This window comes from Cynoglossus semilaevis, chromosome 11 (assembly GCF_000523025.1).
Source record: "Cynoglossus semilaevis isolate Cse_v1.0 chromosome 11, Cse_v1.0, whole genome shotgun sequence".
NCBI classification, from domain to species: domain Eukaryota; kingdom Metazoa; phylum Chordata; class Actinopteri; order Pleuronectiformes; family Cynoglossidae; genus Cynoglossus; species Cynoglossus semilaevis.
Genome location: NC_024317.1, coordinates 6450246 through 6473726, shown reverse-complemented (window position 1 = coordinate 6473726; position 23481 = coordinate 6450246). Strand labels below are relative to the sequence as shown.

At 41.2% G+C, this 23481-nt stretch overlaps 1 protein-coding gene across 6 annotated transcripts in view; it reads right to left on the bottom strand.

Moving 5' to 3' along the window:
• Positions 1–15: 15 nt before the first annotated feature.
• camta1b (calmodulin binding transcription activator 1b) overlaps positions 16–23481 on the bottom strand; it is a 76605-nt gene continuing 53139 nt past the window's right edge. For 5 of the 6 annotated variants that reach the window (XM_017036678.2, XM_025059896.1, XM_025059898.1 and 2 more), the window contains 16 exons: positions 21438–21509; positions 18328–18481; positions 14274–16141; positions 12785–12911; positions 12062–12196; positions 6305–6468; positions 5475–5659; positions 5309–5387; positions 4946–5213; positions 4302–4840; positions 2880–3028; positions 2549–2795; positions 2132–2200; positions 1735–1880; positions 1569–1637; positions 16–154 (listed from right to left, as the gene is read on the bottom strand). In XM_017036678.2, coding sequence (XP_016892167.1) covers positions 79–154; positions 1569–1637; positions 1735–1880; positions 2132–2200; positions 2549–2795; positions 2880–3028; positions 4302–4840; positions 4946–5213; positions 5309–5387; positions 5475–5659; positions 6305–6468; positions 12062–12196; positions 12785–12911; positions 14274–16141; positions 18328–18481; positions 21438–21509 — 4347 coding nt within the window. In that variant the 3' untranslated portion in view covers positions 16–78. Of the gene's footprint in view, positions 155–1101; positions 1133–1568; positions 1638–1734; positions 1881–2131; positions 2201–2548; positions 2796–2879; positions 3029–4301; positions 4841–4945; positions 5214–5308; positions 5388–5474; positions 5660–6304; positions 6469–12061; positions 12197–12784; positions 12912–14273; positions 16142–18327; positions 18482–21437; positions 21510–23481 lie in introns of all 6 variants that reach the window. The other variant, XM_025059899.1, reaches the window with a different exon arrangement.

Genomic DNA, 23481 nt, shown 5'->3' with positions numbered 1-23481 from the left:
GAGAGCCTGAAGAAATGGAAGAGGGGAGAAATAAAAACAAGAGGAAGGGATGGAGGGCAGGGAGGATAAATAGATTGCTCACAGGCTGAGGGAGCTGTGTGTGGGGCCTGGTGACGGGCTCTCAGGACCCCTGGCCTTTCTCTGCTCTCTGGCCCTGAGTGAAAATAAGACACATTACATTATTTGCTTGTATATTTGTAGGAGTACATGAACTGAAGGACATACAGTATATGAGAATTGGATGTAGCCATCTGGTTGCCAAGTACCCAAGAATAGAGGAGAAGAGGCTACACTGGTTAGCAAGAAACCCTAATAACTCTTTTCTAAAAAAAAAAAAGTCTACATCATTATTGAGTAAGCAGCTAGTAATTTAACATTTTAATAATTTATAAGCCTAGGATTTTACAAATTTGCCAAAGAAATCTATATATAAATTCAGCAAAAAAAAGTAAGGTTACATTTGTAAGAATGACAATCCTCTTGTTGTTCTGGATATTTTCAGAGATGAACTAGAAACATAGAGAAGACATTTTTGTTTCCCTGTTATTTCTGTTATTTTTGTCAGTGGTACCTCTACATTTATGCAGAGCCCCAATGTTATGACTACCAATGCAAATGGGACCCTATTTTGCAACCAAATGACTACTATGTGTTTTCATACAGTGTAATTGTCATACTAAGCAGCATGATCTATATTACAGAAATCCTCTGTTCAGCACCTAAACTGAATTTTCTTATAGTTTCCCCAACCTTTATGATGCAAAAAAGGAGACTGTCAGAAAAAGCAAGACATTATCGCCATTTAGTGAAGCTAATCAGAACATGCCCCCAGGAAGACTGTGTTGAAAAATCACTTCTATATCCATCCATTAGTCATGCACAAGTACCAGTGTCATTCAGCAGTCCTTGGAGAAGAAGAGAGATAGAGGGTGAGAAGGGTAAGGAGGAGGTCAAAAGAGAAAGAGAGAGAGAGAGAAGGATAATAATCCCTGACCTCCTCTCCCACTCTCTCAGCTGACATGCAAACAGGCATCAGCCACTGGGAGAGAGAGAGAGAGAGGGAGAGAGGGAGAGAGAGAAAGAGAGAGAGAGAAGACTCACCCGTTTTAGAGGCCTATGGTCCATCAAGGGGCTTCATATAAACAGTAAAACACATCACCTATTAGCACCAACGTAGTGGCCACACATTTTACAGTGGGCTATGTGTGTGCTTCATAATGGATGATAACCACCTTAGACTGTATATAGAAAATGGGTGTAGCAATTTTAGGTCTGAAAAATTGTTACACGGTAAAACCCCAAAAAGAAAAAGCTAGAAATTCAGTTCTAGTTTTGAAAGAATAAATGTAGGTTTATTAGAAACTAGGCTTCTGTTGACAGCCTTTTACAAATGCAGACAAGTTTCATTTTTCTACAGACATTGATTCATTGAGTTACTGTACTTCTAAAACCAAAACAGAAAATCTGTTCCTATTTTGTGGTTTTACTAGTGTCTAGCTCCATTTCCAACATACAGTCTATGTTGAGCAGTTGTATTTGAGAGTGAGTGTCCATTTTTTATGCCTCACCTGTGGCGGCACCGGAGCAGGAATCTCAGGATCTTGCGAGCAGCCTGGTTCTGTTTTTTAGTTAGGAGGCTGTTGTACAGAAACAAGTAAACAGTGTAAAAAAATCTTGTTTCTTGTCATACACAGTCCCAGTGTGTACGTGTGTGTGTGTTTGCATATAAATGACCTGAGGGAGTGTCTGTAAGAGCGGTAGTATTGCTGGATGAGGACGGCTGCCCTACGACTCTGTTGGAACTTCCTCTGCTCATGGAAACTCCGGAAACGACTCTGAATCAGGATGGCTGCCAGGGTCATCCTCTTATAAAGTGCATACTGAGAGAAGACAGGGGTGATATAGTTAGAAATCACTGAACAAATAATTACAATCGAATCATTAAACCAAAAGTATTTAATGTACTTTTGCCTGATAAATACTTGTTCAAGTAAATCAGAATATAAACACTTTGAACTTTACTTGGATTTTTGGAGATTGGTTTTGAGTATGTATCACTACTAATTAAAAAAAAAAAGCCAAGCATAAGCAAATCACAGTCACGAGTCACGAACCATACATTGAGCCTCACCTGTTTATATCTCTTATAGCAGCGTTGAATTACAGCTGCGATCTCTTTGCGTTGTTCCTGAATGGGACCCTGTAATGAATCACATGAGTGGTTCATACAACATCATAAATGATAAATGGTTCACTATCATTTTAAAAAGGACCAGTGGAGTAGGATTAGTGGCATCTAGTGGTAGAGGGTCATATTGCAGATATTGCACTTTATTAAAGTGGACACAGTTGTGTACAATGCCAAACTTTTAAAATGTTTCAATTATTTTATTTATAAAATGAAAAATCATGAAACTATTTATATTTTTTCCACCAACATTTTTGAAACCTACATTTACTTTGTAAAAGTAAAACCACAACAGCTTTGTTTTTTAATCCCCTGGTGAAAAGTGTCAATGTTTGTTATGGGAGTGGAGCACATGTTTACCTTATGTCTTCTGAGGGAGTGCAGAGCATGCCTGATGATCTCATACAGCTCTGCCTGCTCTCCTTCAGTCATGGCTAGACAAGACGAGTCACTCTTCAACCTGTCCTCTTTTGTAGCTGCACAGGGGAAGGAGCTCCAGTCGAAGGGGGAGGATGGGGCTTGCTTAGCCTGAGGACTCTGCTGATCCTCAGGCCCTGAGAGAGAGTTTGGTCTGGGGCTGGGAGTCTGGGACTTGCAGCTCAGAAACCTGGAGAGGATAGGATAAGAGTGAAATAAGATAAAATATAATATAAATTCTATCTGTTAAACAAAAGTGTCCAGTTTCTCTCACCTTTCGACCTCGGTGAGGTAACCAGAGAGTAACCTGACATTGCTGTTCATCCACGCCTTCTCACTCTCCGTTTCAGGCTCCACGACCTCCTGTTTGAGCCTCACAGCTGAAGTCTCCACGATGTGATCAGCTAACATTGAAATATCCATCTGAAACACACACAGGGCAGGTGTTAGCAACACAAGCTGCCCTGTCATTTACCATCATGTCTACAATAAAAACAAACCTTGGTGTATTTAATGTGTTTACATGTATCCTGTATATTTTAAGCTTATCAGTGCGTTTTGGTTTTTGCATCTTTGTATCTTCAGCTCACGTGCCTCCATTCTTCAGTAACAGTTATATGGGATTACACTGGCCCTTCTATCAGATTTCAATCTATCATAAAGTATAGGACGCATAGGTCAAACAGGATGGGACGTATACGATCACTGGTCTGTTTGCCTATAAGATTTCCAGGGGAAAAAGCAAAAGTTTTTTCATTGAAATCCATTTTTTAATTTGTTCCCATAGCTGCTACACTAAGTAGTACCAAAAACTTTAAATCTGTATCGTTTGGCTCTGAGGTTCATGGTGTAAAAATGGTGGCATAGTAAGGGTCACCAAGGGCGATTTGGCGTGGGAGCTCTCCATTTCTGTTTGTGTCAACATTTATTTTGTGTGTTTCTGCTTGTGTGACACTGAATAAAAAGACAGCACTAACACACCTGCACCACGATGACAAATTTAATGTTGACAACATAAGACACATAAATAAATGGAGGAATAAATGACATGGAAAAATTTCAATCTTCCCCCAATATCCCTCTGCTCTGTACGCTCTTTTGATTTTAGCAGCTTTGGTCCCTGCCCGGGGACAGCGTATTGAGATGTATGATAATTATGCTATTTGTACAATAGCATAATTATCATTATTATGCATTTTTACCCTCTTCTTTACAATCAATACCTTCCCAAATCCAATAACAATAATTTGACCCCATTATTATGGGTGACTTAATTAACATAAAGACGACCACTGATTTCCAAGTAGCTCAGTTTTTTTCAGTACTGATGGGCAAAGTTCCACTTTAATATTATCCTGGTAATAACTTGTATGTATACTAGTGCAATATTTTTTTTCTTTGGCCTTTTAAAGGTATTTGCAGGTATAAATTTCAAAATATTTAAAATCACTGAATGTCATTTTAACTGAGCCAAATAAATGAAGGTTAAGTCACTTTACTAAAATATAGGGTTTACTTTAAGTTGCATGTAGAGAAAGTACGTATACCAACCTTTCTGGTGAGTGGATTTGTTTATTTTTAAATCCCAGAAGTGGGCCATGTACAAAGTGAGCTGAATACATTTTTTTACATACACAACAGACACTTCCTAATATGAAACCGGTGTAGACTTTCCCTAACCATCGCCTCCCCCTACCTGCAAGTCTTCACTGTTATCCTGATAGGTCAGCAGCTCTGTCTCCTCTCCCCTGTCTGACAGCACTCTTTGGCGCAGGTGACTGGCCAGCCGTTCTTTTCCTAAAACCCTCCTGGCCAGACTACATTGCCCAAGGGTCTGTCTCAGACTCCACCTGTTGCCTTCTCCAGACTCCCCGATCCTGGCCTGCAGGTGGGAGAATGGGGAGTTGGGGAGCTGAGGTCGGTTTGGGCCCATGCTGGCAGGAGGTGTGTTCTGACAGCTGAGGTTTGAGGGTTGAGTTTGAAGGGTGTAGGTGCTGGACAGAACAGAACAGTGAGAGTTTGGACTTGAGGGTGTGTTGAGGAGGGAGTTGAGGATCTTTGTTTTGGGTATTGAGTTAGCTAGCTGTTGCTGGGAATCAGGGCTGGATTTGAGTCGCTTGGCTGGGGGTGGACCGCCTTGTTCTCCCTGGTTGCCCTGTGAGGCTCTCAGTCCTGTTTGGTTCCAGCCCTGGCTTTGGTTGTCTGGCTGGTTTTCAGTCCTATCTCTTCTCAACTCTGAAGGACAAAAGGACAGTAATGTTTCCCACAACACATACAGTAACACAATTACACCAAACATTCACATATTTTTATGAACAACATAATGATCAACTTTCCAACCTGAGTTACGGGTTGGGGAGGGGCTGTTGCTTATTCCGCTCATCCGTGACTCCCCCCTCCACCTGTCCATCCAAGTGTCTGCAGGCTGGCCCTGAGCTTGAGGAGTCTGTTGCATCTGCTCTAAGAGGTCAGCCAATCGAGTGTGGCCTCTTGACCGAGCAATGTTGAGCGGCAAGCGTCCTAAAGAATCAGGAATAGATAGAGCTCTGGGATCCCACTGATAGAGCACCAGTGCTGCCTCGGTGTGGCCCAGAGCACAAGCCCACATCTAGAGAGGGGTCAGAAAACACACACACAGACAGATTAGCGTACAGCGCGGAAGATAAACACTGTGAATTCAGTCATATAACATCACTCATTTACCAGTGGAGTGCAGGAGAAGTGGTCTACATTTAGAGGGTCCACTTCCAGCTCCAGGTCAATGGAGTCAGCATGCTTTGTGCTGCAGTGCAAGAAAGAGAATTTAATTGGCCTGAGCTGCACATTCATCCACTGTCATGTCATGTTGTCAGAACCGTATGTTGCTCACCGCCAGCGAATGAGTGTCTGAATGAGCCCCGCGTAGCCCTGAGCTGCAGCCAGATGTAGTAAGGTCATACCTCTGGAGTTCTTACTGTGCACAAGCTGATTAGAGGAAGCCCAGCATGGCTGAGACATTATCTTCTCACACACCACCACCACACGGCCCTCGAATGAACCCTGGTCAGGAGAAATCTGCAGAAGTGGAGAGTGGAAGGACATGCATGATGTCATTTTTTTCATTATCCCGGATGAGGATGTCTGTTTTTAGTGGAGGCGATCTGGGCTAAGCATCTTCAACAGTACCAGGAACAAATAGTGCTGGTAAAAGTGCATGTTTAATCAATAATAATATTTATTAAAATAATAACAAAGTTTATTTAATTTCAATTTCAAGTTTTTCATCCTGAAGTTTTTAAAAATGTATTTACACTCGCATCATACAATGAGGATTTCAAAGGGGTACTTTGCACCCCCTGCAGGTCAGATTGAACAGTAGCCACCATAGAAGCCACTGTTCAATTAACCAAAAAGTTAACTGTGATTTTTTTTTTTCTGCAGGGTAAAAAGATACAGGTAAGTGGCCAAACAACAGATTTTACTTATCATTTTTGGAAGTATACTTAAATTTCTGGTAATTGTTGCTTTTACTAAATTAAATAAATATATTTTATTTTTTAGACACATTTATGTAATTTAATAAATATAAAATGAGTTTTGATTAATGTCTGTCTTGAATGAAGTCCTACTAAGAAACATATTTATTCATAGTTTATTTTATGTTATGTGTTATTAAATGTAAATAAATATTTCACCCCATCTACATCACTTCATTCTTACTTGAGACTGCTGATCAGTGGCCCCTCCTCCTCCTCCTCCTCCACTCTCCACTCCTCCACCCTGGGTTGCCATGGTTTCTGAGCCAGGGTTCTGATTGGAAATCTCAGCCATCCTCTGTTCCATTTGCTCTAGACGCTCCAAGATGGACATTCTGAACTGTGTGTCTAGGGATATGAAGGAGATGATTTCACATGTTATGTTGTCAAAGCTTATAAAGAAATTCTCTTCTCTTTGAGAAGAGTTAAAAAAAAACAGGACCAGAAAATCCCCTCATTATCGAGAGAAAAACATTATATTCTATTGTAAAATAAAGTATAACACGACATAAAAACGTGTGTGATGCACTCTCAATGCCATGCTTTTGCATTAATGTGACCCTTTGTTTAACAGACGCTGCTGCAGTTTCGCTGCAGTGCACAATATGTCATTCCACCTGCTGCGCTCTTACTCAGTTTCTCTATTTTTCCTGCTATCATTTCACAGCTGTTTTTCCCTCTCTGCAGTCTGCAGTGAACAAAATAGGCTAAGAGGTGAACGTCACAGTGACACCAAATCTTAGGCTCCTCCCACTCATCTTCTTTCACCAATCATTTCCAGAGGTTGGGTTTCTGAGTAATGCTGCTCATCTGAGCACAAAGCAAGTCTACCATTATAGCTGCTCAAAACAAAAGAACAGTTACTGTCAGCGAAGTGTGAACAACAACAACAACAACAACAGTGAAGTGTGAACAACAACAACAACAACAACAACCACAAATTACTGTATGAGATACCCCCCCCCCACCCCCGACCCCCCCAAAGAAAAAAGTTCTCAAGTTTAAACAAAGCGTTTCGGAGTTTAATATTTTGTATACAAGTAACAATAAGTTTTTGTTCCACCCTCAGGTTTTCTGTCAATTGAGTTTTCTGAGGCTAGATTTGCATTGATAATAATAGCTGATAAGCTAAAGCTAATAATCAACTCTTTTCTGCTCGCTTTGTCAACACTAACCTTGGGTTTCTGCTTAATCTACCATTAGCTATATCTACAACCATATAACACACACACATAAACACACACACACACATATATTCAATGTTAAATGGTATTCAACAGCTGAGTAGAAAAATGTGGGAACCTCCAGTTTAGTTGAGAAACTTTTGTAGTAAAGCGTGAATATTTGAACTCTGAACAAATCAAAGCATGTCCATAAGGTGGTCAACAACATGCCTGTGCCTAACACAGTGTCTGTTGATACAGACTGATTCTCTACAGGATCAACATCAGCATCAGTCAGGATCCTTTGTTGTTATGGAGACCAATGGCGCTGTCCGCTCCCGCCTGGTGCTGGAACCGAAAAAACTCCCTTAAATGTGACTGTGAGCCAACGGGGAGTTAAAATTAAACCAAGCCAAACATAAACGGACCATCAATGTCCCACTTGGTTAAAAAAAGAACAGGCAGACTTGTAGCTTTCCCCTCCTATTGTCTGAACCAAAGATTCTTGGCGCCACATGTTTGTTAAATACTTGGGACCGAATTCTACAATTGCAAAAGTAACATTCGTGCCGTGAGTCACAGACATAAACAGGCATGCGTTTCTGTATCTAACTAGGCTCCGACAGGACCGTGGAAGAAGAAAACCTCAACAACAAAGGACAGAGATGCACAGAGAAGGAGCGTTTCTTTAAATTTAGAATCAAATAAGCTACGAACCCAAAAAGAGCGAATCCCCCTCTTTTTTTCGGCTGCGTTTCTTTGTTCCCGTTTCTGCTCCACGCCGTTAGTTAGGAGCGTGTGCGACTCATGCAATTCTACAGCGAGCGAGCAAAACAAAACTCTGAACGGACGAGTTGCAGAGAAACAGAGGGAGAGAGAGAGGGGGAAGAGAGGGAGAGAGATGGAGGGAGAGAGAGAGAGAGAGAGAGAGAGAGAGTTTGGATGGAGGGGACTCTACCACCACGTTGTCTTTAAGACTGGGAGCTGCATCGCTTCAAATCCGCCCGCCAGACTCTGAGCTGCAGGTGGCTCGCTCGTCATCGTCACAACAACAGAGCCGCACACATTAAAATAAACACTGCGCCAACATGTTTGATCCGAAATATAAATCTTCCTGAGTTTTTGTTTGTTTGTTTGTGTTTTGTTTACTTTGGGGGTAAAAACAAAAGACCTGTTCCAAAAAAATAAAAAAATACAAAATGCGCAGAACGCACATCCAGATCTCGATGCCTTAACGTCCACAGTCCACTCCACAAGTGTTGGACAACGTTTTTGGACTCTCAGTTTATGTCTGTTGAACGGCAGTGTCTTTGCCCTTCACTCCTGCAAACAGCCATCCTACTGCAGCTACTGCTGCTGCTGCTGCTGCTGCTGTGACCGTGCAGCCGCATTGCCGCATTGCGCAACGCACAGATAGAGGGGGTGAAGTGAAACAAGCAGGACATGCCTCAAACACTGAGGAGACCCGTGTGTTCCTCCGCCGCAACTGCACTATGAACACAGACACCCATAAAATGCGGTGCAGACAAACTGAACAGTAGAGGCCACGATTATTTCAACCGCCCGGAAATGTCATTCTTTAATGTAGTTTCAAGTGCGTTTACACAGAGCAAGAAAGTTCCACATTTAAATTCAAACACATAAACATACACACAAACCTTACCTACAGAATGATAACAATAATAAAAAACACACCAAACAACTAATCCAGGCTGAGGAAGTGAAAACACGCGCACACGCACACACATATATCCTCTACATAGTCTCGATTTATTTCTACAAACACTCATGGAAGCAGTGTTTCTTCCTAATAGAATTCTAGGGGAGGTCATAACCTGCTTCCCTGCCTTGTCTTCAAACTGAAATCTTTCAATTGTTCTTTCCGTTCTGGGAAAAAACAATAAAAACCTGTTGCTAATCTCTCAATAATTTTGACTGGTTTGTTAAATATGTAATGCTCTTTTTTTTTCAGATCTAAAAATGTATCATGTTTGAGGGCAAAAGATGTTAATAATAGAACTGGCCAAAACCGTTTGAGATTTTTACAAGTTGAGCAACTCATAGTTTCTCTCACATATCAGAAAGTCTGACTGATAGAACTGGCCAATACCGTTTGAGATTTCTCTCACATATCAGAAAGTCTGACTCTGTGAGCAGGTTTAAATCTCAACTCTGTTTTTCATGCTATTTCTGTTTCTAATTTATATAATTAAATAATTAAGTCCTAAAATTAATGATTAATTATGAATATTATTATAATAAGTATTAAAATATAATAGTAAGAACAATAATAATAATAATAATAAAGTATTCATCCTGATCAGTTGAATTTATAAAACCCAACAAGCTGTGATAAAAGTAATACCCTCTTTTAACAACTCTCCAAATTTGTCTTTGTCAAACTCTGTTTAGCTGTCACTCATAACACTATAATGGCATCATCACAAACAAAAGATATTTTTGATGGTCACAAAACAACAGAAGGATCAACAAGTTATCATAACATTCCCCACGCACAATATAAAACTTCACTGAAAGGAAACGGAAGACACAGACAGCAGGGCAGTCATGTTGATGTGACGAGACAAAAAGTCTATCTTGTAGGACAAACATGCGAGACAAAGACCTATAGAACCCAGTCCAAATATGGAGACAGGAGATGTCAAGGTCCTCAGATGTTTTTGTTTTATATTCTCACTTTTTTTTGTGTGTGAAGGGAACTAAAGACTTTAAGGTCCATGCAATAGGGAGCTGGAGGAGCTGGAGAGATATTCTTTTCTAATAAGTTTGTATCATACTTGTTAGTAAAGGCATTTAGAAATGAACTATATTAACATCTAAGTAATTTAATAATCATCACAACACAAAAATATAAAGGTAAACTGAATAGAACATAAGTGTCCATATTATTAGGACATGGTAAAAAAAGGAAAGAAATATCCTTCTAGGAAAAAAACAACAACTTAAAGAGCCACTAGTTTATTAGGCTTTCAGAGTAAAGGATAAAAAACTCTACTTTGTTTCTCACAGACTGCAGTTCTCGTCTTTGTGGTGGGGGAACAGAACAATGGGATATAAATCTTGAAGTAGTTGTTTTTAATTAAAGCTACACCTGTAAACCATCTAACCATTCACACTGGACTCTGGAGACCATCTTTCTTTTCTTCACCGCCGAACCCTGCATCATGCACTCCATATGCACACAGCCCGCCCCGGCGCTGTGCAGATAAACTATGTGCAGCCAAACATCCAACAAACACAGGCACTCATTCCTCATTCCATGACAAATGAAGGTGCTCGGAACAAAACTAACAAAGACAAATATTCAAAGCCCTCGTGCGGGGTTCTCTCATGTGTAGTGCAAAAACAGACGACAGGATGTATAAATGTTGGACAAGTCGTTTATAATTAAAGGAACACTTTGACAAAGTGGAGAGGAATGAAAATTCTGGGAGGTATAATGTGTCTTCTTTTTTGAGGAGGAACTATTTACTCAATGTATGTAATGTATACACAAAACATGAAACAAAATATATATTTTATAATGTTTTAAAAATGGTATTTGGTTTTGTGTTATTAATTAACTTTCCTCTCTTAAGAAAAATCCAATGTAAGAAATTTGCAATAAAATGACTTAGATTTTAAGAACATTTGCAGTATGTACTCAATGTACTCAATCTTTTTTTTTTACACCAAAAACCAAATAAAACCAAAAACAAAACAGTATCTGAAAATTGAATTTCTTTCTGACATTTAGACCATGTTTAATGTTTTTAGTGCATGATCAAACCTCTACAATGTTAAAACGCTCAAGAAAATGAATGAAGAGGCTGCTGAGGTTCGTAGCTTGTGCAGTTTTTGTGGTTGTCTGTCTGTGTTTATGCTCGAGCCCTGACAAGGCACAAAATAAAACCAATTAGCCTGTCTGTATCTGCAGAAATATCACAGCACTGATATATATGATGCCGCAGACCAAACCTTTCTGCCTGATAGGCCAGCCAGCAGAAAAGAAAAATAATTCAACCGGTTAAATCAGAGTGAATCAAGAGCCAGGCAATTAACGAGCAGAGAAATACACAATCAACATGTAGCACACATACGCAGCTATTCTCAGAGTGAATCAAGAGCCAGGGAATTAACGAGCAGAGAAATACACAATTAACATGTAGCACACATACGCAGCTATTCCTCCATTTACCCACTCTGTGTGCTGGGAGAAAACCATCATTTTTTACATCACAACACACAGGAACCCAGAGCTCTTTTAGGAAGTGAGTTAAAACCTTTTTTTTTTTTCAAACGGCGTTGGTGTTTGAAATCCTTTGTTTAGAGAAAATGGGTGTCAGAAATGTTGTAAATGTGCAAAAGAACAGCAGCAGCAGACAATCAACTACACACACACACCGAGACAACTGAAGTAGCCCCTGTGAAGCACACACACTTTGTTTGAACAATATGAACTATAGCATTTCTGAACTTATGACTTAACTAACAGAGTGTGGCTTCCAAAGTGTGGGGCGCACCCCTTTATCTAGATCACATTAAAATAATTACAATTTCTATTGTCAATTTTGTATTTGTGTATGCTAAACAGTTTGTTGACATGAATGTGTTTCATATAAAGTTTATTGGATTTTTGCTAGGGGCTCGAAAAACGTTCCTTTCCGTAGTCCTATCTAAAAACAGGGGGCTTTAACCGAAAGTTTGGAAAGTTTGAGGAAGATTGGCATTTATTAAACAACACCAGTCTGCATAAAAAATATTTCAAATGCTCTCACCATCCAGGGACAGCCAGTCATGCTGAGAAGACGGGAGGGCAGGAAGGTCACGCGCTTTATATTCAAACACCACAGAGGAAGAGATAATTTCACCACCCATGGCCACCTGTAGCATCACCAGTCCAGTGTCATGGGCTGAAAACAGACATGATAATATACATGAGGCAGGAAGTGAAGAGAAAGATCTCACTCACACAGATTAAAATGTAAATTCGTCAAATACTTCTCCTCCTTTCCTTTCACATTATTATGACTCGAATTACACAAAGTCTGAAGAGGGTGCGGCTAGTGTTTACTTCAGAACAATAGAACCTATCAGTCACTCTGACTGCACGCCTCAAAATTATCTTGTTGTCCTACTAAATGTTTGGCTTATACAACCTGTCTCTCTAGTTCTGCATGGACAAAGCTGCTCCATTTGATCTCTTTAAATGTTGTGGTGCTACAAGCTGTTTGCTAGTAGCTATCAAAGTGTTTGTTTGTAGCGTTGCTTATTGATGGAGACAACAATGTAAACAAACACTAAACAAACGTGACTTTTGTTCAAATGGAGAATGAGGACCAGACAACTTCATCCACCAGCTTGGACAGATATTCAACCACAACATTCTACTTCACCACTAGATGTAACAAAAACCAATAAATTTACCTTTTTTTAAAAAGTTGTTTGCCCTGTGTGACCCAGTGTGTGTGTGTGTCAGTGTGAGAGAACTGGTGTGTTACCTGGGCAGTAGCAACGCAGCACCCCAGGCTGAATGAGGGCAGCAGGGACACTGATGTGGTCAAAGAGACAGCTGTACTCGCTGCTGGACTCCAACCATGGACCTGTGATCAGGACTTTAACTCCACCCTGCAGCACAAAGGAACAGCCTCAGTCTTTCATCTGAGTTTTCTCCATTAAAACTTTGAAACCCAAAGAGCATGTTTCAATAAGCACTAATGAGCCGGGGTAAAAATGAACTCCTCTGAAGAAAACTTTGTCTGAATTTAGGTCTGCATAATGCTTGCAACTAATGTCTCTCCCTGTGTGTGTTTGTGTGTGTGTGTGTGTGTCTTCACAGGATGTCTTTCCATTTGTCAGGCAAAAGACACCTCAGAGACATGTGGCCTAAAAATGGAAGCATTGATTTCTCTTATATAACGTTGAAGTGACAGACATTATAACTTGCCTCATTTGTGAAGTAATTGCCATTTTTATGACACAGCCACAAATCTAAAAGGCCCGTTAGCAGCCCCTAGAGGCTCTGCTGCGCTTTACATCCAAATGGAACAAAGTTGGTATGAAACAGCCAAAAGACACTGAGCAGCTAAAAATACGACAGATATTGTCAAACACAAATATTGGTTTGATGAACACAACAATGAACACGGGGAGAGAGATTTGGTTTGGAACATTATATAGGTACCATTGTCAGTTTGTTAAAAATAATTTATTTTACCTTGTGAACTTTCAGATTGGAAAGCAAGATTTAAAAAGAAAAACTACAAAGGGAATTTACAAAAATAGGTTGGTATAAATTAGAAAATTTAATCAAAATACTTTAGATTTAAAGATTAATTACTAAAAACTTAGCATAAACATTATTTGTTTTCTAAATATATTCATGCATTACATTTGAAAAGGTCAAATCATCTTCCCTTCATTAATTCTCATGTTGTTTCTAAACTTGTTTCAATGTTTTAACTGTGGTACTGCATAAATTGATGAGCTGCTCAACAGATAAAACCACAAGATCTGTTGCCCAGTAAATAAGGATTTAAGGGAAAAGGCTACTGTTTTTTTATTGTTCTTGTGCGTGCTAACTTTTAGGGAAATAGTGCTCGTGTACTTGTGCTAATGTTAGTGGAAATGGTTAGTTATTAAATAGTTATTTGATGGCTGTTAGACGCCATGTTTCAAACATCTAATCACAATTCAATGAATGAACCGGTGTCATTGAGTTGTTCTAAGTGGTACATTGGCACATTAATGATGCCACCCAGGGGAAGCAGTGTAATACTGGAATGTCATCAAAATCCAATCAGCTGAGCCAAAGATATTCCAACTCCTTAATGACACTCGGCCAAGCTGGCGGTCCTCGCAGAAATTGTGCTGAAGTTGATTTCAGCTTTTAACAACGGCATGAGTCCTCATCAATCATGTGGTCGAAAAACTAATTTTATGTTAGGGAGCGATGAATAAGTAATGAAGGAATGTGTTGAGTTTACTCACCTCGGGATAAGACCACTCTGGAGAGTAGTCTGTCACACCAAACAGCCTCCCAGTCTCCTGAAGGAGTCCCAGAGCTCCCTGCTCCACCTCTGATCCCGGCAGGTGACCCGCTCCTGCTCCCTGCTCGTCCCCTGGTGTGCCCTCTTGGGGCATCAGAACCCCCGTCACGGCCGCTGCCACCCCACCTCCAGAACCCTCAACCGAGATGAAATCGTTGATGAGATCAGAGAACTGGCTTCCAAAAGAAGCCTCGAAACCCTCCAGGCTGATGGCCGATCCTGCCCCAGCGGCTGCAGCTGACACGCCGCCACCTTGCTGAGGTAGAGGAGAGGTGTAGAGCGCCCCCTCCATGCTTGTGCCACCAGCTATTGACTGCGGACTGGCAACCACCGAGGAGCCCCCGGCCCCTGGTAAAGACACACCATTACAGAGAATTTCATGTTCTCCTCCCCCTCCACCACCTCCTGCCCCTCCAGCACCCTCCTCCCCTCCCCTACTTTCGTCTGTAGTTTGCAGATAGTGCTCGGTGTCCACACTTGCATAGGCGTCATGAGGATCCGCCGCCTTGAGCAGTAAATCCCCTCCGTTCTCAGCTTTCTCCAAGACCCCCACCTCTCGATGTCCACTGCTGCCTGACTGGTCAATGGTGGTGTCCGGTGTGGACAGAGGAAAAGACCCCACTGCTGGCCCCTGCCCACTGCGTCCACAAAGAGCCTGTTGGTCTGGGTTGGCTTGGTGGAGTTGTGTATGTGGATCTCCGTTGGTGACTGTGGAGTCCGTGGGCACAGAGGGCAGACCAATGTACGTCTGGCCCTCCGCTGAGTCCTGTGTTCCCTCAGTGCCATTGGTCTGCAGCTGGGAGGGCTGGCCTGCCTGCGGTGATGCCTGGAGGAAGAGGCTCGTGGAGGGGTGGTGTGTGGTCTGGCTCAGACTCGGCACACAGGCAGATGACATGACAGCACTGAAGTCCATTTGCTCCAGGGTGGTGCTGGGGCTGAGGCCCGTTCCCTCTCCCACATAGCTGTTCTGGTTGGTCAGTGGCTGCTCCAGGGGCGCCTCTGTCTTGATGTTGTTGACGAGGGCTGGGTTGTAGACAAAGCCGTTAGAAGAACAGTGGAGTCCTCCGTCATCACCGTTACACCCTTCGGTCTTCCCTCCGCCCCCTCCGTACGTCTGCCCCTGCTTGGGGTTGTTGAGGAAGCAATCTGGATCAAAGGTCATGGTGGTTTCAGGGAGGCTGACTGCTCCTCCAGTGTCCAGAGAGCTGGACAGAACCAACTCTCCCCCCTCCCCTAAGCCAACTCCTCCAGAAAATGATGCAAACCTCTGGTTTTCAGGGGCAACAGCTAATAAAATGCCTGCGGTGGTGCCCTCGTGGGTTGAGGCCAGAAGGTGAGTGTGGCCAGCAGAGTAAACGGAATCCCCAGTCAGTGTGGTGACCTCTGACATAAAGACAGCTGTGCTCTGTGACAGGCCAGCTCCGATGGAGAGAGCTGGGCTGTCAGCCATGTCACTGGTGATTGACAGGGGAGAGCTCTGGGTGGTGTCAGGCACCTCCACCTGGTTGTTAGAAGTAGAGGACGACACCTCCATGCTGCTCTGTGGGAGCAGCGAGGGTTTGGTGATTCTGCCGTTCCTCCTCTCTCCTCCGCCCACTCTGCTCCTGCCTCCTCCAGGACTGGGATCTGTCTGACCCTCTGACACATCACTGTTCTGGACCTCTGTGCCATCTGCCTCCTCATGCCTCTGGCCTGCTGCTATCCCAGTACCCACTGCAGGTGCACCTCCTGCTGTCCCTGACTCCTGCTTGGATGAGATGATGCGCTGCTTGACACTGGAACATTTTTGATGCAGGCTGCTTCCAGCACCTGGCAGGAGGCACCGGAGAGAAAAATAACTTTTAATAAAAACACACACACTAGCCCTAAAGTGTTTTATTGACCGTAGTAAAAGCTATGGTCTTTTCATTGTTTATGGAAACATCTTTGCCTTTGACTCTTTATTCATGAGGTGTTTATCTAACCATTACCTGTGGGCGTGTACCAACTATATGTAGAAAAGCACTTAATGTGATGTTTATTTACCGTCTAGCGTTTTTAAATAAGAATACAACTTTGTGCAACTGGTCACCTTTATCTCTTTTAAAGAAACACTTTAAAACTGCATTTACTTCTTTAAAGTGTAACAGAACTTTACGATACAGGATATAATCAAAATTAAATACTACTACCCCCATAAAGCTAAAGTCTAAACTCCAATTTGCTGCATGATATTTACTATATTTGTTGCAAACTGACAATTCACTTTTTTAAAGTGGTGATATTTAATTTAACTACTTGCAGAACTTAAATGTGTAAATAAATTAATTAAAATCCTCTATTTAGCATTTTATTCTTTATTCTTCTATTCTGAAGTTTTACTTATTCAAAAAACTCCTTCCTGGTTTGTTTACAGCAAACCAATTTTAAGTGTCATGTGATGTGATTAATAATGCAATAATCATCATTTCATAGGAGGAGCCACATATAAATATATATAAATAAAAACATGTGTCATACTGTCCTCAAAACTCCTACTGGAAAAGAACAATATAAGATAAAATAAATACATTTAGAAAAAGGAACCAGGTATAACATTAAAGCTATTAAATATATATTATATAAATCTATTCCCTTATACCCACTTGACAGCGTGCAAGGACGCCCCCCAGTGCTCGGTATCTTAAGTACAAAATAGAATGCATAAATATTAGCTCCCAATAGTGTCAAACGCACCAGTTACGTGTTAAATACAGCTTTTAATATTTAAACTTGTATTAAGTCATTTCTTTTCAACAATCAGATATCTTAATTTACATTTTCAGGATTTTTTTTTTTGATAAAAATGAAACACATGAGGCCGTTTAAGCATCACGTCCATAAATTCTACAGAGAAAAGCAGGTCAGTGATCAAGAGCCAAGAGACAGGAGAGTGAAAGGCATGAATAAAAATGATTTTATGTAAATGGCATTGGACAGACACAGAAGTAAGAGAGGATGTGAAACTTAAGTAGTGGAGATTGAAGTAGTACTTAAGTGGGGGGAGAAAATATTTAGGTTTTGGACATCTGTCCTTGTGTGTACTTTCAAACCAGATCAAAAGAGGGCAGAGATTAGGTGAGTCTTTGGGCCTGTGTGTGCTGGTGTGAGTACTGGAGTTATCAACTCCCTGATGCACATCTATGAATAATACATGAAGGATATTTCAGGCTGTCTTCCTTCTCTGTTTTCTTCCCTTGTGTGTTTAAAATGTTCTTCTGCCCCTAGGTGGCAGCAAAGCGCTGACTGATCTGAAAAGCTTTTCACCTGAGCAAAAGTATGACTAAAGAGTATATATGTAAATAATGGCTGTCTTGTCTTTCTGCCTTTTCTATTTTTTTCTTCTTCTAGTGAACAGGGCTTATCTTGGAAAGTATTACTGCTTAGTCAAATGTTGTTATCACCTTATATGCAAGGACACAATGTTCCCGGACTTCTTTCATCAAAATTTAAATGAGATTACGGCCACTGGTAATGTCTGAACGCACATTTTGGCAAGGCGCACACTTTTGGGGTAATCGATTCAATTTTGCCTCCAGTAACGTGTCAATTCAACATCTGAGCCAAATTATTAACGCACACACACGATTAGATATTCCTCTTTTCATGCACAGGAGACGTTTTCATATTGTTTCCTCTGGATTGTCGTAAGCACCTGTTGTTTCATCTAATAAGTGATGGCACAGCTCCAGACTGAGATCCTTTCGGCTGCCAAGTTGTTTCAAAAGCATAAAAACAAGCCAGTGAATCAGAGTCTGCGTTTGAGATTTACTACCCCGGTTTCCTACAGATTAATTTTGAAGCTTGGCTGGTGTGGGTCATCATCTTTTTCATCACTATTGTACCATGACAAGCCATACTGTTATTGAGCCAAGGTGAGTCATATCCTCAGGTTTGGGGAAAGTGTGACGACGGAAATATAAAAGCTGGAGAGTGGGAGGCAGGTGAGCGCCGGTGTGACAGTGAAGTCAACTCACACATGGGTTTGAGTTGCCCGATGAGCTCCTCTTTGCTCCACTTGGCCCACTCCTTCCTGTCTGTGTTGATGGAGCAGAGGACAGGACCACATGGCTTCCCACTATCATCAACCGCTGGCACGTTCAGGTAGTGCACCAGCACAATGTCCGGGTTCTGCGGCAACAAGACATGCAGAGAAAACCAAGCAGAGACATGCAAACATGAGACATTAGTTTCACCATTAACCCTTCATTCAGTCATTCAGAGACTTGTTCATTCAGCACACAGTGAGGGAATTACATGGACAGGTCTATTTACACAGGAAGAAGGAGAACGAGAGCAGGGGAGAGTGTAGAGGTCAGGGAGGATTCTCACACCTCCCCATAAAAGATTTAATAGTTCAAGTCCACTCATCACTCACTGTAACCCTGCAGATGCTGCGGAAGTGTCTACATGTGTGTGTATTTCTGTGTGTGTGTGTGTTTTTGTTTATGTGCAGGGAGGAGGAGAGCAGCATACTGCAGGCCACCAGCAGACCTATGGAATTTCGACTGCATGAATGATTCAACAGGTATGTGTGTGTGCGCGTGCGAGGGCGTTTGCGTGCAGAGGGGTGTTTATGTGTGTGTAATAGAAAGAGAGAGAGGGGGGGAGGAAGAGAGAAGCAAAAGAGAGACGCTCCTCTTGATGAAAGATTCAGGAGACAGACTCAGGTGAGGGGGAGGACCTGCTGAGGTGGAACACTTTTCTTTCCAAAAAAGGACGACACAGTGGGCTGCTACAGCACCACGGCGTGCAGAGTAACAGCACTCACAGACTGATTTGCGATCATATCCACTGATGTGTTTTGATACATGTGCAAAGAGCAGAAAATAGCACATTGCAGGTATAGCAGAAATGTTCCTTTGTATTTTCAGACCGCAGGATCGCTTTGGCAAACTGAACCCAAAACACAAATCTATTTCTGAAATCAGCCTGGTAAAGAATATAATGTTCAACTTATATACAAATGTACACTTCCATCCCACTCTGAAAAGGTTGGGACAGAGAGAAGATCACTACAGCAGCAGCTTTATTTTTTCTTGTAATTATTTACTTTATTCATCGGGGGCCTGAGGGTACTTATTGCTGCATTTGTGGCAATTGTGGCAACTCCCCCTCCTCCCTGTTCTTGAGGCTTAAAGACTTCAGCTGTTCATCAGTCTGCGGTCACTTCTGTGTAATTCTTCTCTTCACATTTCATCAAGCATTTTTGAAACTGAGGCCCACATTCTTTTAAGCTTGAGCAGAACAAGGCTCTGGTATTGTTCAGCTTGAGTTTCCATGAAAATATAAACCGTTTATATGTTGTTGTTTTTTTTTTAATCGAATCACTAAGTTACTCATATCCACCCATACTTTAACATATGGTGTTATTTGCAGATTTCATCAACAGCAGTTTGGATGGTCCTTAGAATCTGATCTTGTTTTTTCAAATAAAGGTAGAAATGGACTAAAATGACCAGACAGTAAATTTTCTTTTTCTTTTATTCCAGATGACCTTGAGCCTGGAGAACTTAATGTTCTGCATTGTATTTGCATTGAGTGGCGATGGACGCCAGGCGCTGACCTGACTTTTGTGACTAGGCTGGAAGGTTATACACATTGAGCAGACGTTCTCCTGATACCACGAAGTCCTTTAATTATTAACTGTAAATGAGAAAAAGGTCTGAAAGTGGTCAGATGCCACTCACCTTCACCTGCTCTAATAACCACAGGCTACCTGGTGACCTGCTAGTATTAAAAAAAACTCTCAATGTAAAGTTATGTCAAGTAATGTCCCATTAATTGTACGACCTTTTCAGATTTATCTCGCCACGACTCAATTTTCTGGGAGTGTGTGGCTGGCATTTCTTTTTAACACTTAAAAATAATTTTTGAGTTAATTACGGTATACCAAACCAGAGCAGTTTCTTATATTTCATTTAAAAAAGGTTTACCAGCTTTTTCCGGAAGAAATGTGTAATTTGGCAGGCTGCAAAGATGAATACATGGAGTGAGGGCATATTTAATTTTCAGTGGCTGACTGGAATGCCCTTGCAAGTTTCATGTGACAAATTATTCAGAGGGTTCTATTCAGAAATGCATAAGTACATGTGCATTTCCATCCTGAAAATGAACATAGTTAGGTATTCATTTTTGTGTGTGTGTGTGAAATGAACGGGGGAGCGATAAAAAACAGCCGAATGTAAAATATGCAAATACGCTTAAAATTCATCATGTAACCTGTCACCTCAACATGATGAGATTCTCTTGACCCTAACTTGCATGGACAATAGCGAGAGATCTGGAGTGTGGGCAAATTCATACACACCTGCTGTACACGTATGTGTGTGTGCGTGTGTGTGCAGGAGAGCTCACAGCTCCTGCTCTCTGTTGTCTCTCACATGAGCAGCAGAGTGCGTCCTACATCTCAATAAAAAAAACAACACGCCTTCTTACCTGTCCTGCACGTGCACGCGTACGTGTGTTTGCCTATGTGGGTGCACGTGCTTGTAGAATTGTTATGTGCTGTTTGTAGCTCCAGGGTGTTTCCTTCGAAAGGTCCACCTGGAGTAAAACCCCAGTGTTTGATGCTCACTATAAGTATGGAGAGTGAGTGTTGGATAACAGCAGCTACAGTTATCTTCAGGCTAAGGAATTCTGTGCACTGCACTGTATGTGAGCATTGTACAAAGTGTGCTTCTGTGTGGGACACTCAGCTCAGCCACAGAACATCAAGTTTTATTAAGAGCCCAGCTCTGGGACAGTATTTTCACTATAGTCTGCATCATTAATTTAGAAGAGGAGGATGTTTATTGCAGGTTTATGGTTTAGCTTAATGTTTAATGTTGTGAAAAAAAAATTATTGGAAACTTTATAACATTTTTCGTGTGATATACAATAGATTTTCTGCTTGTCCACTTTTGTGTAAAATGTTGAGTAAACACTGCTAGAGTTGAGTGTGACAGAACATAGACGACGTCAAGAGGAAAATGACCAAAAATGAAAAAAATAAATTAAAAAAAATCACCTCATTTGTGTTTTGTATTTTTTTTTCCTGTATGAATGTGTGAGAAAAGGTAAGGTAGGGTAGACGGGGTGGGCTTACCTGCAGCAGCCAATAGCATCTACGATGGAAGGTGGGGATGATGGAGGAGTGGACGTAGCAGCCATACAGACACTAGAGAGAGGAGAGAAAAGGGGAAGGGGGAGGGAAAAGGGAGAAGAGTGTATGGGTAAATAAGACAACCAAAGGAGTAGAAGGGAAGACAAAAGTGAAAAAAAAAATACAGGAAGGGAGGAGGAGAGAATAGTGAAGGAGAGAACAGGAGAGGAGAGCGTAGGTTATACCCACTTAGGTTGTATTGATTGCGGTGCTAAAACTAAATTGCAAACATGCTGTATGCCTTTTTTCCTAATGTCTTTTCTAAAATACCATAAATTTGACGTTGACAATTACAGCAGGAAAGACTGTGAAATTTACTGCCACAGCAACTGCACGGTGTAACGCACTCAGAATCCACAAAAAGTCACCATGTTGCTCAGCCTTACTTACAGACACCGTAAGAGAGATTAGAAACAGTGGCGAGGGAGAGAATCATCCAGATGAAAATGCAGTGTGAGGACGGACAGAGACGGACAACGGAGGCAGATTGTTGCTGCACCAAACATAAAAACAGTGGACAGTCAGTGTAGGAGGAGAAACAGAATGATTTCTTTTTTTTAACATATGCTTTGGAGTAGTTTGTATTCAGTGTGGAAGAACTTAGTTTTTAGAAGTATTTTAATTGGTATAAACTGGTGTTTTTGAATGAGTGGTTAAAACTAATTAAAATGTAATGCTGAAGGGCCGTTTTCCTATAACTAATTAAGAATGTTCTCAAAGGCATCAGTGCGAAACAATAGCACAAAGTCCTTGCTGCTCTGATTTCCAGGCCTTTACTTTGCTCTCTCGAAAATACTGACCAAAATGTTGGATTCAAATGTGCAACTGTTGAACCACATTTCACACGTGAACCGACGCGTTTCTACAGATTTTGGAGAAACGACGATCAAAGATGTGTTTACAGAGTAAAGAGTCATGAAAATGTTCACTAAACACAAACATATACAAACTCAATTTTCAGAATTGTATGACACAGTGTAAAAATACAATAAAAAACCACATCCAATCATTTGGTAAAGCCAGTGCAGTCCTATTTATATTTATTTCAGAAACACTTCATAAAGGCTGAGTCAAATCCTTCATTTATTGTCACTTGGAAAATGAGGATACCAATTATTTTTGGTTTTGCAATTATTTTTTAATTTTTTGCTGTATCAATGAGGATGCTCATTCTGTTGTCTCTGATTTGTCATGATTTTAAATAGAAACGTCTCTCTGTGCTGCTCTCTTTGGATTAGTCCAACGGGGCAATTTCTGACCCAGAGATGAACTTTTTTTTTAAGCTACAAATATTTCCAAATGTTCTACAAGTCCATGTGTCTGTGTCTATCAGTGTACTATTTTAATTACTAGTGCAGTGCTGCCTATGAACTTGACTGTCATGCACATTTATCAGCAGTTTCCGCTTTTGCAATCTATGCAAAGAAATGTCTTTCTGACCCAGAATCTATAATTAACAGACACATTTCAATCAGCGTCTGAGCGTCTCATTTTTACTTTTTAGTCTCACATTGACAAAAAAAACTTTTCAGTGAAAAAGCTACAATTAAAATGTTAAATATAAATGTTTAATTAAGATTTAGGTTAACGCCCACACAACAGACTTCAACGTGATAGGAATTTTACCAATTTTTTTGTGGAAATTGAGTTTGTCAATTGAATGCTTAAAGAAATCCTTCATCGCCCACGCAAACACAAATAATCGGCAATCAGCCTGTACGAAACCACCCTCCTCTCGTCTTTCTAGTACACACGCTGGCACACACTTATAGTTTGTTGCTGTTTTGTCTCTTCTCAGAAGTGGCCCGCCCTCTATCTAAAGTGTGTTTTGCCAAAGGCAGAGTGCATTTCCATATATTTCCATTTGATATGAGGAGGCTTGCCCATCCAGGGTTATGTTTTTCTCCCCCTGTTTCCTGTCCCCCCCCCCCCCTCCCCCCCCCCGCACCCCCCCCGCTCTTTTTTCCCCCCTCTTTTCCCCCCTCCC